General features: G+C 40.5%; 2 protein-coding genes across 3 annotated transcripts in view; one reads left to right on the plus strand and one right to left on the minus strand.

Moving 5' to 3' along the window:
* Nucleotides 1-1,200: 1,200 nt before the first annotated feature.
* On the plus strand, nucleotides 1,201-8,189 carry LOC135093758 (upstream stimulatory factor 2-like). Its single transcript, XM_063993349.1, has 5 exons — nucleotides 1,201-1,631; nucleotides 4,536-4,675; nucleotides 5,047-5,226; nucleotides 5,587-5,819; nucleotides 6,290-8,189. Exons 1-5 carry the CDS (start codon nucleotides 1,585-1,587, stop codon nucleotides 6,518-6,520), a joined length of 831 nt encoding a protein of 276 aa, XP_063849419.1. The 5' UTR covers nucleotides 1,201-1,584; the 3' UTR covers nucleotides 6,521-8,189.
* A 667-nt stretch (nucleotides 8,190-8,856) lies between these two features.
* Nucleotides 8,857-16,917, minus strand: part of LOC135093759 (uncharacterized) — a 148,254-nt gene continuing 140,193 nt past the window's right edge. The window contains exons 1-4 of one of the 2 annotated variants that reach the window (XM_063993351.1): nucleotides 15,159-15,596; nucleotides 10,669-10,788; nucleotides 9,374-9,485; nucleotides 8,857-9,102 (exon numbers count right to left, since the gene is read on the minus strand). In XM_063993351.1, coding sequence (XP_063849421.1) covers nucleotides 8,887-9,102; nucleotides 9,374-9,485; nucleotides 10,669-10,788; nucleotides 15,159-15,268 — 558 coding nt within the window. In that variant the 5' untranslated portion in view covers nucleotides 15,269-15,596 and the 3' untranslated portion in view covers nucleotides 8,857-8,886. Of the gene's footprint in view, nucleotides 9,103-9,373; nucleotides 9,486-10,668; nucleotides 10,789-15,158; nucleotides 15,597-16,917 lie in introns of those variants that run through there. The other variant, XM_063993350.1, reaches the window with a different exon arrangement.

The raw sequence follows: 16,917 nt of genomic DNA on the forward strand, positions 1-16,917 counted from the left end.
CCAAGGATAGGAGAGAGGCCAGTAGTGATTAAGTAGAGATAATTATTAATTTAGAAGCAAAGTAAAAAAAGCATTAGAAACCCAGAAGGTATTTAAAAATTAGTCACTCAGGATTACGGGAGTGAAAGAAGACTGCAGGGATAAAAAAAATGTTAAGATGTTGGTGAACGAGAGAGAAAACAAAAAGATAAAGGAAATATTTTGATGATAGAAATAATATTGTAGTCTCCTTAGGATTTGTATGCTAAAAATGAAGGTAGAGGAGAGGGGTAGAAATAAAGAGAAAAAGAGAGGAAGTGTATGGAGTGAAGGATAAAAATTGAAAAGAGGAAAAAGAAAAATTGGAATAGGCACGGTATGGCAAGGCAATAATGTATGAAGAAATAATAATAGATTGACCATGGAAAAACACAGGAAGATTGCTATAAGTCATCTCTTTTCTGTCATTCTTCCTTTCTTGTGACTGAAACCCTTTCCCAACAGTCCCCACTTACAGACAACACTTAACACTGTTGGTAAGCTTGGACGTGGTTGAGAAAGAGGTAAGTGGAAGATATTAAAACTTGAGAGAGAGAGAGAGAGAGAGAGAGAGAGAGAGAGAGAGAGAGAGAGAGAGAGAGAGAGAGAGAGAGAGAGAGAGATGACTAACTGGGAGCCAACCTTGAATTCCATAATTGTATTGTGCGCCATCTGTCCCGTGTCTACTGATTCATTTACGCAACTACAGTATGGGCTTTGTTGTCCTTTTAATATGAGGTTTATCGTGCAATATAAGTCTGTAAAACTCATTATAAAATTAGATGTATCCCTTCATAGGAAACGCTGACCTCAATAAGTAGATAACAGATAAAGGGCGTGTGTTGTAGGTTGATAGGTAGCTGTACACCACCTCAGTTTTATTAAATTTCTGTGCAAATTATTTTTTTCTTTAAAATTTTCAGTGGAAAGTTTGTTTCATATGAGAAGGTTCCAGTTTATAGCAGAATAGTTTGTAGAATAATGTTTACAATCACATCTACAAATTTTAATCCCTTTGTTCATTATTTTTTTCCTTACGTGGATTTTCAGTTCAAACATACTAACATATAAGAAAGTTACAGATTATTATGCAATACCTTGAATACATCACTGTTTACATACCAAATTTAATGGTGAAACTCAAGCGCTTTAGTTACCCCTTGAAATTCACCACTCCGAAGTTTTCTCTAACTTGTAAAGAAATTGAGAAATGTTATCTGCTAAGAAAATTTAATACAACATTTCATTCTTCACATTTACGAGACATTTGGGCCCCAAAAAAAATAAAAATCTGAGACTGAGACCCAAAGCTTGCCGAGGCGAGGGTGGGACGCCATCAGAAGTCTTCCTAATTGTTGTCATTTTTAACCCGCATTACTGGAAAACGACATCACCTGCTCATTCCCCAAGCCTCACTGTATTTCCAGACCCATTCCCCGTGCTGAGTGATGAGCCTGGGGATGTGGTGAGGCTGTGGTGAGGGTGTGGTGCTAGTGATGAGTGTATCCTAAGCTCGTTCTCCTCACATGACCTCACGCCTTCTCACATGACCTGCCCGTGGCTCACATGACCTCCTCCTCCATGGACATGATAGAGACAGCCCTCGACAGCAGGTGGGTGCCCAGGGAGATGTGGGTGTTTGGGTGTAAGGGCAAGTATGAGTGTGTGTTTGTTTGTGTGTATGTGTGTACGAGAGGGTATGTTGTGGTCTGTGATGTTTATTTCGTGTATGTTATCTTTATTCTTGGTCTGATTCGTCTATGGTATTTATTTAGTCACCCACAACCTCATAGTAATTATAATCATGGTTGTATTTACTATATCATAACTCTCACTGTTTTCTCAATGGTTCAGCTTTGGCCTTGGAGAACTAGTTTATTTTCCCAACACTGCCTTCTTATATTCCTGCTTGATTATCTGACATTCAAAACTTGCTGCCCTAACTTTGTTTAACGGTCTCATATTTTGACTAACTGCAGGTTCTGATAACACCAGACTTGCCCAAGGATCAGTTAGTTTGAATCTTGAGTCACATATTTCACCTCCCCTGCATTGGAAACTGCTGGAAAAAAAGTTTGATGTTAAAAATACAGACGGTTAGAGAAACTATGCTTTTCCACCACTTAATTTTGTTGCAACCTTGAAGGTAACCAGTCCTAACTTGCTGTGGTAACAGTGTTTGGTATGACTGTAACTATGTGTAGCCTGACCTGCGTAATGTAATCACATCATGTTCCATCTCACTGCAGGATCTGATAAAGCCAAACACAGTCCAAGACCAGCTAGTTTATACGTTAAGCTGTGTAGTCGACCCAACCTGCTTAGGAATCTGTCAGAAAAAAAAGGTTTTGTGTAAATATTAGAGGTAAAGAAACTAATCTGCACTGGTTCATTTTGTTGCAACCTTCAGTAATCAATCCTAACTCACTATGCCAACTTAGTGTATGGTATTGATATAACCTTGTGTAACTTAACTGCTTAATAAGCTAACATTTACAGAGTTCTTGCCATAATGTAATTGCATCATATACCGACTAACTACAGGTTCCGATAAGGCCAAACAGCCAAAGACCAGTTAGTTTAAATGTGAAGTTGTGTGGCCCACTAAACCTACAGCAGAATGTATTAGTAAAGAGGTTTCATGTAAAAATTAGAGGTAGAAACTTATCTTCACTGCTTAACTTTGTGCAATATTGAGGTAACAAATCCTAACTCATTATGCTAACTTAGTGTGTGGCATCACTATAAATTTGTGTAACTTAACCTTACTGAACTTGGAAATGTATCACTGTGAATCCCTGAAAAATCTATCTATTATTGAATGTTTATAAAAATTTGTCCCTGGAAGCTAAAATAAATTAATTGTCCTGAACACTTGGAAGCTTGCAAACATTTATCACTTGGAAAGGTTAAGATTAATCACTGAAAGGTAGAAATTTATATTTGAAAGTTTATAAAATTTACCACTAAGAGGTTGTTTTGAAGATTGTCAATCACTGAATGGTATAAATTTATATCAGAAAGCTTATAAAATTTATCACTAAGAGGTTGTTTTGAAGATTGTTAGAATTAATCTCTGAAAGGTATAAATTTATATCAAAAAGCTTATAAAATTTATCACTAAGAGGTTGTTTTCGATGTACTGCCTCACGTCCTGCAGCAAAAGTTTTACCCTTGCACACTTTCTTAGCTAACTAGACAAGCAAAAGTAAAGCTGACATTATCATCTTGGCAGTTATGATTGTGTGCTGTTTGTATTGTGGATATAATGTGATGTGTATGGTGGAGGTGATGTGGATTGGCAGAAAGGAAAGTGAGATAAATTGCTGGAAGGGAGGTATGTGTGTGTGGGGGCTGCCATGCTTTGTGTGTATATATGTGTGTTTTACCATGTGTTGTAACCTGTATTTTAAGTAAGCTTATGTTCATTATTTTCCTTAGTTTATCTACCTTAATTTGATATATGCATGGGTAACCTTTACTGACACCACCTCATTTTACCATGTGTTCTTTCCTTGTTTGTTTGTCATCTTGCTCCCCATCAAGATATTCTCCCTGTCCTTGTGTGGTGATCACCTGATTGCATGTAGTCTTGTCAGTATTACAACACATGGCATGTATGTATGACTGTTCCTGGTCTTGGCTATCATTATTTGGATGTTTGAATCTCTGCATTACCCATTTGGAAAACATTTGTGTCAATAATGAATTTTGAGGATTTAACCAAATACCTGTGCAGTTGAGGGATCTCTCACAAACTAGTGTAAACCAATATTGTTCTTTTTTGAGGAATTTTTAGGTTGAGTCAGTGTTCATTGCATCCATTCATGTTCTAACCAGTTCCTGGATGCTGATGTTTAAACCAACTAAGGGTTCAACTATTATTATTATTTATTTTTTTATTATTTTTTTTTTCTTCAAAGGATTATATTTGATGCCATTTTTTCAATTATTTAGTAGCCATGATCAAAATAATACTTGGTCTCTTGTGCTTAGTTAACATGATTTTGAATTCGTGTCCAGCCAAGAGCTTATAATGGTTGGTTAGACTTAATTTCAAACTGCTTTTTTATTTTTATTTTGGGAAGATTGAATAAAAGCAGTTAATTTGACTAGCACGGCTGAGTGATGAAGGACAGCAGTTAGCCACAATTATAGAGGATCTGGAATCGGTTTGCTCTTTTGGTTAGGGGGATTAGATATGTGGTTAGCTTTAGTTTTGAAATACCCTTTACTATCATGTGGCCAAGAAACTGACACGACAATTAGCACGACTCTGGGGGCTTGCAGGGGAGTGAAGGGCGTGTCGTTAGTGTTAAGTAGTGTATATCTGCTTTCCTTAGCCTAATATTGCTGGAATGTGTTGTGCTCTGGTGTTTGAGTTCTCAGAATACTATTCATATGCTTTACTGTGGGCTCCAATATATAAACTTGGCTAACCTTTAATTCTCAACTTATTTTGATATGCTCACCTGCTAAAGTTTGACTGGCCTCTTATACATCTTTTCTACCATCAGCGGGGATAAGGATTGTGAGTGTGAGGACGACAAGGTGTCTCTGGCCCAGCGACTTGCCCTGGACGACGCAACTGTGAGGGACTCTGCATCCCCAATCCTTGCCCCTGGGTTTGCTCTGCGCACCGAGACAGAAAATTCAGGTGTGTCCCCTTCCTTTGGTGCAGGTTTTCCTTGGAACATACTTGTGATGGATTCTGCTTCTTATCATATATTGGATTAAGATTAAAGATAACAGTTGTTTGAGTGAAGCTTTTGTTTATTTTAAAGAGAAAATATGTAATGAAGAAGGTTTCATAAATATTCGTTTGAATTAATCATTGCCACAAAGCTTTCAAAATTTGGAATTGGTTTACTTATCAAGTCACAAATTTTATGTACTACACAATGTGCTTATGGTTTGAAGGTGAATATGACATGCTTATTCTTGGATGTTAAAACTTACCATCCAGTTAGTTAAACCTTCATCACAAGAAGTTCCATTCCTATAATCAGTCTTTAACTCTTTTCCCAGGTACACTGGCTTACAGGGTGGTGCAATTCACTCCTGATGGAGGTGTGGATGGCCTTCCACAGGGGGCTGTGCCAGGCACAGTCACCAGCCTCCTGGCCAGCCCTCAGGCCAACGGCTCCCCAGCTGAGTCCCCTGAAACCAGATTGGCGCTCATAACACCTGGTGACATCTCCAGCGATGGTGAGAGAGAGAGAGAGAGAGAGAGAGAGAGAGAGAGAGAGAGAGAGAGAGAGAGAGAGAGAGAGAGAGAGAGGGGAGGGTCTTTGTACAGGATGGTGTATGAATACTGAAATGTGTGCAAGAAATGACTTATGACTGAATGGGTATATTGTAAAATACAGCTTCATGCAGTAATTTTCCTTTTTAAGTGATTCTGCCAAAACTAGAATGAATGTTATCAAAGCACAAGTAGTTTTCACTTGTCATGCTGGTTTGGGTGGCTCATTGCTTTCTACACTAATGAAAAGTCTTAGGCATTCTGCACTCTGGTAAACAACACATCACATTCAACAGCTTTCTCTCATTCCCCATATGACACAGGCCAGTTCTATGTGATCAGTGATGTCCTCACCACCACCTCACCACGCAACCTTGCCCCACGTGCCTCTGAGAGTGTCATGAACCCCCGGCTGAGCAGCTCAACGCGGGAGGAGAAGCGAAGGGTGACACACAACGAGGTAGAGCGGAGACGGAGGGACAAGATCAACACCTGGATCTACCGCCTAGCCAAGATCATCCCAGACTGCCCGGAGGCTCACACCAAGAACTCACAGGTAATGACTAGCTGTAGGTCTCTCATGTGATTGGTTTGTATACTCATGGCACCTCAGTAGTGCCATTTTTGGATGATGTAAAGTTGTAGTTGATTGAGTTGTATTGATTGGTGACGTCTTGCACTGTTATGTAGTGCTGATTGGTTGCTGTTTGCTGGGTCCTCTGTTGGGGACTGTTAAGGAATGGTACTCCTATTGATCTTGATGAGCCTTGGGCTGAGATGCATCACAGTACTAAGTACTGCTGGGCTCTAAAGGCAGCCCAGAGACCCCTGTCTTGCTTTGTCTATGTTCCACATGTTAAATATTCATGTTTTTCAAATATTTTGACAATTCTTAATCAAAAGTGACCTGCATTTTCCTGGCACTGTTTTGAAGTATGCTCTATAAATGATACATTCAAGCAACACATAGGTTAGATATCCATTCCTCTTGACGCTGCATCTCCTAAGTGTGTTTTCTGGTGGCAGAGCAAAGGGGGGATCCTGGCCAAGGCCTGTGACTACATCACAGAACTCAGAAGCCACAATGACCAGCTCACGGAGAGGATAAAGGAATCACAGCGCCGGGAGATGGATTTTGATCTCTTGAAGCAGGAGTTGGAAGTTCTGAAAAACGAGAATGCTGCTTTGAAAAACGAGAATGCCTTGGTGCGTGCCCAGCTACAGCAGCAAGGGCTCCTCGGGGACCTGCCGCCATAATTCTCAGCCTCCACCACTGCCCCCGCCAGTCCTTTTACCCTTTGTAAGATACATCATTAATCTGGTGTTTAGTTCCCCTCAGTTGATGTTCTCTGTTGATGGTGATATTCACACTAGTGGAAGAGCTCAGATCACTGCTGCTTCTGTCGGTCTTTGGTGGTCCCTGCATGCTGGTGCTGGGGAAGCCATCTGACCCGGGCAGTGGAACTGCCAACACTGTTTATTGTATTGAAAATACAAATTATGAAATTAAGAAAATAAGTATGGTAGATTCCTGATTACTGTTAGGGAGTTGTGAGGGAATCTTACAATCTTACCAGTAAACTAGAACAAGTTACAAACCTTTGATAACGTTGTTATAAGATTTGAGTTAGCTGTAAATTTAGCTTCTTCATGTGTGATTTAGAAATATGAGTATTGTTGTTAATTGTTTTTAATTCTTGTTTTCTTCTCTGGATTATAATTTTTCTCACTCATAGGCTCTAAATCTTTGGGTGATGTTTTTATCAGAAGCAGGTTATTCTGTCCATTTATTACTTTACAAATCTACACAGAACTTGCCTGTTAACCTTACATAATGACACTCACAGGCACCAGACTATTATTTTTATAAAGAATAGCATCCCATTATTAATAAACGGGACAAATTAATAATAAACTGCATCAAAAGACTGCCATAGAGTCATTGCTGGCAGCCTGGTGGAGACGGCTGCAGTGTCAGGCCTGGGGTGAGTGGAGGCCCCAGACTGGGCCCAGGCAGGCAAAGGAAGGACATATACCAGATAACTAACACAAAAAATATAAAAACATTGTTATTCATACTTCACTAAGTACAAGCTCATTGAGGATGTCTCCCAACTAGCATTGGTTAGGATTAACTCAGCATTAACCATGGAACCCTAGCATCTTACTGTAGTGTACTATAAATATCAGGTAACTTACAAAGACAAAATAATTATAAGTTGCTCGCACTCGGTATGAATTAACCATTACATTTAGGTAACTTTACTTCCATAATTAAGAAAGTGACGCTCATTAACTGGGTATGTTGTTGGTGTATAAAGAGCCACGTCTCCACCCAGGCGGTGTTTGGGTCAAACAAATGCTTGAACACTTGATTGAAACAAAGGAAAGAACCTTATAGTCACTACCTAGTGCCTGAGAGGGAAGAAAAGAAAATTATGCATCACTTGCATCTCTCTGTGTGTCTTATTCTCTGGCTATTCCTTGTGTACAATAGTGTGTTGAGTGTAGCTTGATGGCTGAGCTCCTATCCACTACATATCAATTGGTTAACTTAAATGCAGAAATTCCATCCATCCCACACTGGACACACCAAACACCTGCTTGGTGGTCATAGGGGGAGGACATGTGACTGGTAGTGGATTGGTAGAAGGTGCCAGGGCTTGTCCATTCAGTTGAACATAGCACACTGTAATAGATCATGTTGGTTTGCCTGTGTCCAATGTGCACACACACACACACACACACACACACACACACTTCCCTCTCAGCCTAGGAGAGCATGGCTGCTGGAGTGTAGCCAAGACTGGTTCGCATCCAAGATATTGGAGGATGATTTGTCAGCATTATTATTTTATTTTTTTTATATATATATAATGGATTTGACAAATGAATGCCATACTGTATATTAAATGGGAAGTTGAAATGTGGTGTTTCATATTTGCCCTTGCAAATACTGAGGGTTGATCATGAAGAACATAGTGTTGATTTTATTATATATATTATTTATTTCCAAAAAGAAATGGAAGTTGTAATCTGCAAGTGTGATAAAGAAGCAACAAATAGAGAAAGTGGTTTTGTAATGTGTAGAGGGACATGTAGTGATTAAAACATGGAGCTTTTACTTCAGTATTGTGATGAGGCTGTGGAAGAGAGTAACATGCTTGTCACCATAAGGAATTTTATGCAGCCATTGTGTGAGGTTAGGCTCAAAGTATTTATAGCTAAAATATAGTTACATATACTTGAATGAAAAAAAAAATAATTGCGCATACTTCCACATAAGATCATGATATTTACGTAATTATGTGCATTAAAAACGAATTCCTCACAAGACATCGGTTTAATCAATAAAACATTTGAAGTTAGTGTATTGTGAATTTGGAAAGAGTGGCAGGCGGTCAGCGATGTGGGATTCCGAACTTCAGGGTGTTTTTGCTTGTGTTGTTGTAGTTTGTTTATTTTACTAGATAATTGCGTTATACGGGAAAAAAAAAAATATATATATATATATATAAATACTTCAAAGAGTCTCCGGAGAACAAGATCGAGCAATTTTTTTCATGGGGAGGATTAAAAAAAAAAAAAGAAAAAACAATGTATATTAATTATATTTAGGGAGTCTAGGACTTAGTACACTGCTGCTCATTAACCGACAACACTGTCAATCCACGAGTCTGACACACAACGTTCAACACAAGAAAGGTAGTACAAGAAGGATTTTCCAGAAGAAATGGTGCAGAAGCAGAGAACACCAGCACCAATCTCTTGTCACCAGTCCTGAATCGCCCACTCAACAGCAGCCAGCAGTTCTCACGTCTTGTACCCTCACCAGGAACCTGAAGGAAATAAAGTTCTGAAGTATATAAATCCGTTTGTGAACCCTGTACAACTAGGAAAACACCGTATTAGAAAATAATAACGAACGCACAAAAGACGCAACTTACGGCAAACTTACCAAAAGTAAATTATTTTAAATGAAGTCTTCAACGTTAAACTGAGCTGAACATCAAGGAAAAACGAAGCTTAAAATTAAGATTGAATTCAAAGTACTGATAAAATTCGAACGAAGCAGAAACTGAGAAACTAATGAAATCCAACATTCTGAACCTTTGTTGGGTGAGGGGGGAGGATATCACGGTTCCACAAGATGAGGCGCCACGATGTCTCCAACCGCTCCCGTGCCTCAAATCCAGCAACGCAGTGAAGGAAGACTGGCAGCCTGAGGAATGCGTTAAACAGTAAGGTAAAACACATGGAGAAGCAATCTTTCTAGAGCATGAAAAGTAAAACTGCAGAATGGGAAAGTAACCAAAAAGGCGAGCACGTTCACTCCTATTCCTCCCCCCCCCCAAAGTCAGGCAGTGTCCCTTTAGTACCAAGAAGTTTAACGCTTACACCAATGTAGGTTTTCTAGGGAAGAGCGAAATTCTATGGGGGCAAGCAGGAACTTTTCATCGCCACTCTGCCTCATTGACAATCATCACTACTAGTAACCTTAATAATCTAGTCCGAAACACCCTGACTAATGTTAAGGAGTATAAAGTAATTACTGTCAAGGGAGCGAAATGGGGAAACAATGGAACAAAAATACACGCGGCCTCAGACACCACTACGAATAGATTAGCACAACCCAAAATATAAAGTAACGAGTGATCACCGTGAAGGAAGGGAAGTGGTATCACGACAAAACTAAAATTACTTCATCACACGTGGCCTCACACATCACTACCGGTAACACCGGCACACATCGCAATACCTCGATATACATATATATTATAGGTTATTCTAAACACCTTTAGTCCTTCCCTCATTATGCACTATTTACTTAAGTTAACCTTACATCTTCAAATCCCGACACTCTTCCTTTAACAGGTTGTAATGAGCTTTCCCTCATTATGCACTATTTACTTAAGTTAACCTTACATCTTCAAATCCTGACATACTCTTCCTTTAACAGGTTGTAATGAGCTTGCAAAGGTGATTTCACAGGTCTACATATCACAGGTGGGCACGTTGTGGACTCGGGCTGTCATCTACACCCTGCAGCAGTCCTCGGTAGTTTCTCTTCATAGAAAACGATGAAGCTCGTGAATGAGACGGAATACAATCAAGTTACGTTTGATGGGATACTATTCTATTAGTATACTCCATTCTTTACGAACTAAAGGCTTTCTAGAAATACAAACGTCTATCTCGCTCTGCCAGTTAACGTTAAACGCTGTACAACAACAACAAAAAAAAAAGTATGAAACCTATGAAACCAGTTTAGCATAATAGTTTCACGATATATCCGTTCCACGAAAGTACTAACGGTTTACAAGAGACGGACTAACAATCACGTACATTCACAGCTGATAGCACAAAATACTAACAATACAGCGAATAGACCTACAGTACCTGACCTTAAAAGAATGCAGCACTGGAGTGTTCCTTGGGCGAGGCGAGGAGTAGAACAAGAGCCGTTCGGCAAGCTCACCTCGCCTCTAGCCTTCCTGTGCGTCTCGACACCGATGGTTCGAGATCTGGAATGACACACTAATTTCAACACATTTCTAGAAATTAATTAAGGTTTTTAAGAGTGTTTTAATTATTCTGATAAGTTTAATATTGACTTTGCACCATGAATAAAAAAAAAAAAAAATTATCACAAGAATTCGTTTCATTATCTCTATGGTCCTTGTGAATAATTTTGATGAGAGCCAGGAATGGTTCACAATTCAGGTTCTGGTTCACACGTCATCTATCCGAAGATAATCAAAACTATTTCATTTAGAGGTTATTTGAATAATTCTTCCCTTCCTCATTGCTGTCCGATGATCATGTTCTCTGCAATTATTGATTTTATTAACTGTTTCAATTGGACCTCATTTTGTTTGATTCTCTTTGACTTGAACACTAATGATCTCAAGCACTTGTTTGCTGAGTAGATGACATGAACCAAGACACTGAGAAAGAAAAAGAGGGTGTATCTCTATAAATAAATCAAACAAAAGTTAATTTCAGTAATATCTTTTCCTTTGATAGAGAGGATCGGTTGCAATCGGTCCTAATGAAGAGATAAAAGACAGAAATAAAGATACATAAATATATAAATAGAGGAAAAAAAAAAGCATCAGAGGAAGGAAGGAAAAAAAAAAGAAACTGCTTATTATGTTGATACACATCGATAAAAAAAAAAAAAATCTACATTAACGAAAAAAAAAAGAGAGAGACAAAGAAAATATATTCCAACGGCACACACTTACTATTCACGTCTGCATTCATCTATGCAAATAATGAGAAAGAAAAAAAAAGTGCTCATCGGAGCTTCGATTTGGGACGGGCCCCGTGGGGCTCCGAAGGGGGACATGAGGATCTGTGATGTCATTAGGGATACTCGCGTGGCTAAGAAGAAAATTAGGAATCGTGAGACGAAATTTTAAGGGGTTGCACGTTCATTTCTTTCTTTTATTTATTTTTTTTTAATGGAAGAGATACACATTGATTGACTTTTTGTTAGATTAGTTAACAAGCTTTCATATTCAACAAGGTCGTTATTACATTGCATAAAATATTTTAACTCGTAAGGGGAAAAAATAGCAGTTTTCTGTAAATTTTAAGGGGAAACCTCGCAAACTGCAGTGCCACTAATATACCTGATTCCTTTGACTTGCACTTACGCAGAAAAAAAATAAAAAAACAACTAAATAAATAAAAGGAGAATGATAAGTTAACCACCACTAAAAGTTAACGATATTTAGAAGAAAACCGTCAAATAAAAAAATAAAAATAAAAATAATTTGAATACATGGAATATTACCAGGAAAGGAGGAGGAGGAGGAAGAGGAGGGGGAGAAATAAGAATGAAAGTCGATGAAAAAGGAGAGAGAGAGAGAGAGAGAGAGAGAGAGAGAGAGCAGGGAAAGGAGCATAGAAAACCGAACGAAGGTATCGAATCAGCCATAGAAAACGTGATAACCAAAACAGTTGCTCGGATTAGATGCTTGGAGGATCAGGAGGAAGGGGGAGATGGGAGAGGGGAGAGGGAGAGGGGAAGGAGCCGGAGGAGGGAGTTGGGAAGGGGGGATAAACTGTTCCTTAACTCGCGTTGTAATCAAACAGGCGATTGTAAATTTCCAGCGGCAACTTTTACATGGGAGAGGAAAGGAGAGTGAGAGAATGAGAGGGAGAGGTGTGGGGAGGGGGAGGAGAGGACTGAGGAGTGTGTGTGGAAGCGTTAAAAGCGTCTGTGTTAGTGTGGGGAGGGAAGGAAGCGAGGAAGGAAGGAAGGAAGAAAAGGAGGAATAAGTGAACGGAAAAAAGAACTTGTGTGAAGGGAGAGGAAAAGAGAAAATGCTCAGACTACTACTGCTACTACTACTACTACTACTACTACTACTATTAAAAGACAAGTCTGGACTGAAGAAAACGATAACTCTCTCTCTCTCTCTCTCTCTCTCTCTCTCTCTCTCTCTCTCTCTCTCAGGTAGTGGTCGAAGTAAATATACGCAGACTTAATTTTTACCCCCAGGGAGGCAAGGTATGGTTACTGTGTCAGGTGGTGGTGGTGGTGGTGGTGGTGGTGGTGGTTTTACTGTATTACATTTATTCATTTATTATTTTGTGTTATTTGTATCCGCAGTTCAAGCAAGTTATTTTAGTATTACCTATTGATATTATTTGTCTTTTTTTTCTATTCTTGTTTATCTCGTTTTCTTTCTTTGTATTTTATGGGTTGTCGTTTTCTTTCTTTTTTTTTCTTTTCATTATCTTATTTTTTCATCCACTATTGTCACTCTTACTTATCCACCTCACCACACCTGCCTCATTCATCCACCTGCTGCCACCACCACCATCACCACGACCACCATCACCACTACTACTACTACTACTACTACTACTACTACCTAATCCCCAGACTCCACTCTATCCCTCCACCCTTGACTACTGCATCCACTTCCTTCCACTTCTGCCATCCACTGTTTACTAAATCCACTTGAACCACAAATCTGTAACAAACATTTAATCTGGAGTTATGTTTTATCCTCTTTCCTTTATTTTCCTTCCCTCCTTCCTTTCCTTCTTCTATCCTCTTACTCCTCCCTTCATCTCGTCTTCCTCTCTCTTCTTTCCTTCCGTTCTACGTTCATCTATTGTCTTCTATTTCCTCCTCCTTCCTTTCCTTTCTCTTCTATCTTCTCAGCTTCATTTTATCCCTTCTTCATCCCAGCCTACACTCTTTCTTGAATTTCCTTTATGCTATTCTCTCTCTCTCTCTCTCTCTCTCTCTCTCTCTCTCTCTCTCTCTCTCTCTCTCTCTCTCTCTCTCTCTCTCTCTCCCCAATGGTCTTCATAGTAATCGCTATCTCCTTCCCCATATTTTTAACGATCTCCTTGTTAGTAGAGAGAGAGAGAGAGAGAGAGAGAGAGAGAGAGAGAGAGAGAGAGAGAGAGAGTCCATAATTTCTCTCATTTCATTTTCCCAAACATTCGTGTCTTGCTTTCTAATCCCAAAGTTTATCAAAGTTAGTTCGCTTTACTACTCTCTCTCTCTCTCTCTCTCTCTCTCTCTCTCTCTCTCTCTCTCTCTCTCTCTCTCTCTCTCTCTCTCTCTCTCATCATCGTAAGTGACCCATAGTTGCGTCGTAAGACAAGCAATATTGGCTCCACAAACCACAGGGGACCACAGGGGAGGGGGTGTTGTATCCTAAGGGAAAAGCCTCATTCCCTTAACACGCGCCCTGGGTAAGACGGGAACAAGGACAGGGAGAGGCGATGAGGGAGTAGGGAAGGAGAGAGGGAGAAGGTTTTGGAAGGGGGATGGAGCAGGAAGGGAGAGAGAGAGAGAGAGAGAGAGAGAGAGAGAGAGAGAGAGAGAGAGAGAATCAGTGCAGATTAGTTCAGAATTGCTAAACTTTCCCTACAGATTTACTCTCTCCTATGTCTCTTGTTTTCTTATTTCCGTGTTGTCTTCTTGCATGCCTTCATCTTCTTTTATCTGTATTTTCTTTCTCTCTCGTCTTCATATTCCATTTCTGTGGTAGGTTTCATTTTCTCTCTCCTTTTTCTTTGTTGTAGGTCTCAGCTGTCCTGCCTGTCTTCTAATTGTTTAGTAATAGTAGTAGTAATAGTAGTAGTAGTAGTAGTAGTAGTAGTAGTAGTAGTAGTAGATGTTCTCTTGTCAATAACTATCATCTGTGGTTCATTTTGTATCACATTAATCTCTCTCTCTCTCTCTCTCTCTCTCTCTCTCTCTCTCTCTCTCTCTTTAGTGTGGGTGTGCGCGTGCGCCCTTTGAAGGTTTATCTAATGCCGCGCAGATAGGCAACGGCCATCAGCTGAGGGGGGAAGGAGAGGAGGGAAAAGCGTTGCTCTACCTTTATTATTACTAGGAGCGTTATGATCTGTGAGGGAGAACGAAGAGGAGGCGGAGGGAAGGAAATGGCGTTCAATACAAGAAAAAGGAAAAAAAATAGAAAAAAAAAAAGTTTGTGAATGATAACACATAGACAAAGGCAGAGGAAGAGAACGAAAAGTAGGTGGAGCGCCGGTCAAGGGCAGAGTTCCCCCGTTAAACTATACACGTGTCTCATTAAAAGCATAACCACCTCACGGCCAAGACCACTTGTACAATACTCCCTCGAAAACTGAATGGGAGGAAGCTTTCACTGTACTATTCGTCCTCAATTACATTACCATGACAAGTGTTCATATTTGTTCATAATATCTTCTCTCACGTCACGTTCTCCATGACAAAAACCGGGCTTGCATTGCACTATGATGCCACACACACACACACACACACACACACACACACACAAAGAAAAAAAAAGTAAATAAATAAATAAATAGATAAAAAATAAAATTAAATTAAATTTAAAAAAAATAAAAAATGGCGGACACTGGTCCTTACCTGCGGCGCTTGACCAGAGGGAGACCCCCGGGTCCCTCTATTGTTTCAACTCTTCTCTTTGCTTTGTTTCGATACTTGTGGTTATGGCCGAAGCCGGGTTTGGGGATCATGGGTTTGCACCCTTCAGCTACACGCCGCGGCAGGTGCCAGGCCGCCACCCCGAGAGGCGGGACACGACCCCCGGCTAACACCCGGTACCCATTTGCTGCTGGGTGAACAGGGGCGCGGGTGTGAGGAGATCGCCCATCCTTCTCCGCTCCGCCCGGGGATCGAACCCGGGATCTTTCGGCTGTGAACCGAGCGTGCTAACCACTGCACTACGGAGTACCCGCTGAGACAGCATTCACATTCTCTGGCCGCTGAGTTTTGCACATCCCATCCTGTCCTGCCCCTAGGCACAATCCTATTAAACAGAAATCAGTTGTTTTGCTTCAACGCCACACCTCAACCTTCTTTTGTCACTGTACTGCATGACTGCCACACACACACACACACACACACACACACACACACACACACGCACATTGTGTGTGTGCGAGCAGTATTATTATAACAGCAATGATTGAGCGGAGCGGCACCGCCCAGTCATGAGAACAGCCAGTGTCCTTGCATGCAGGGGATTCCTGCCACTGATCGAGGCTCCAACAGGCACTTTGATCTTTATTTTCATTTATTTTTAAATGCAATTTTCTCTCACTGCGTGCATTGATTAAGACAAATTAATACCAAGGTATGTGTGTGTGTGTGTGTGTGTGTGTGTGTGTGTGTGTGCATGCTAAAAGTAATTTAACAGAAATAGTGATCTCTCTCTCTCTCTCTCTCTCTCTCTCTCTCTCTCTCTCTCTCTCTCTGTGCGCCTGCGCCTTTGAAGGCTTATCTTATGCCGTGTAGAGAGACAACGACCATCCTGTGAGGGAGGGAGAGGGAGGGAGAGGAACACTGCCTTTACCATTACCGGGGAGCGTTATGACTCTCTCTCTCTCTCTCTCTCTCTCTCTCTCTCTCTCTCTACATAGTATTCCTCCTCATGCCCCGAGGGAGACGCTTAATTATCTCTCACAGCTTTGATCGTCGCCTCAAAACCCGACAGGAGCCGAGAGCAGGCGACGTGACCTCACCTCGTCATTAGCTTCTCGCCCAACCCAGCACGGTGCGGCTAAGCTTGCGGCGGCGAGGTCCCGGGCGGCGGTGGGCGACTGTCTGCTGAAATATTAATGGCCAAGTGTGAGAGAGAGAGAATGAGGCGAGAAGGAAGGAGAATAATATTAAATAAGGCGAGGAGGAAGGGGAATAAGAGAAAATAAGGCGAGGAGGAAGGGGAATAAGAGAGAGAATAAGGCGAGCAGGAAACCGAGAAGGAAGGAGGATAAGGAGAACAGAAAGAGAATAAGGAGAACATAAGGAGAAGGAAGGAGAGTATGAAGAGGATCAGGAGAGTAAGAAGAGAATAAGGAGGGAAGGAAGGAGAGTAAGAAGAGGATAAAGAGAGTAAGAAGAGAATCAGATAATAAGGAAGGAGAGTAAGAAGGAAATGAGGAATTAATGTAAAAAAGAGAGGGAGGAAAAGGAAGGGAAGGAGAGAGAGAGAGAGAGAGAGAGAGAGAGAGAGAGAGAGAGAGAGAGAGAGAGAGAGAGAGAGAGAGAGAGAGAGAGAGAGAGAGAATTATATCAATTAAATAGTTATGCTTAGAAAGTTATCACATGAATGAATGAGGCATCAGTTATTCATGTAAAGGTAGAAAATTATAATACCATTTAA

The sequence above is a fragment of the Scylla paramamosain genome, chromosome 43, assembly GCF_035594125.1.
Source record: "Scylla paramamosain isolate STU-SP2022 chromosome 43, ASM3559412v1, whole genome shotgun sequence".
Classification (NCBI taxonomy): Eukaryota; Metazoa; Arthropoda; class Malacostraca; order Decapoda; family Portunidae; genus Scylla; species Scylla paramamosain.

What these genes read in the sequence shown, in the direction of transcription:
- LOC135093758 (XM_063993349.1), top strand. Translation starts at nt 1,585, where the DNA reads ATGACCTCCTCCTCCATGGACATGATAGAGACAGCCCTCGACAGCAG. An exon ending in GAGACAGCCCTCGACAGCAG is followed by an intron (nt 1,632 to 4,535) that starts GTGGGTGCCCAG and finishes TTCTACCATCAG; the next exon opens with CGGGGATAAGGATTGTGAGT. An exon ending in CTCACACCAAGAACTCACAG is followed by an intron (nt 5,820 to 6,289) that starts GTAATGACTAGC and finishes TTCTGGTGGCAG; the next exon opens with AGCAAAGGGGGGATCCTGGC.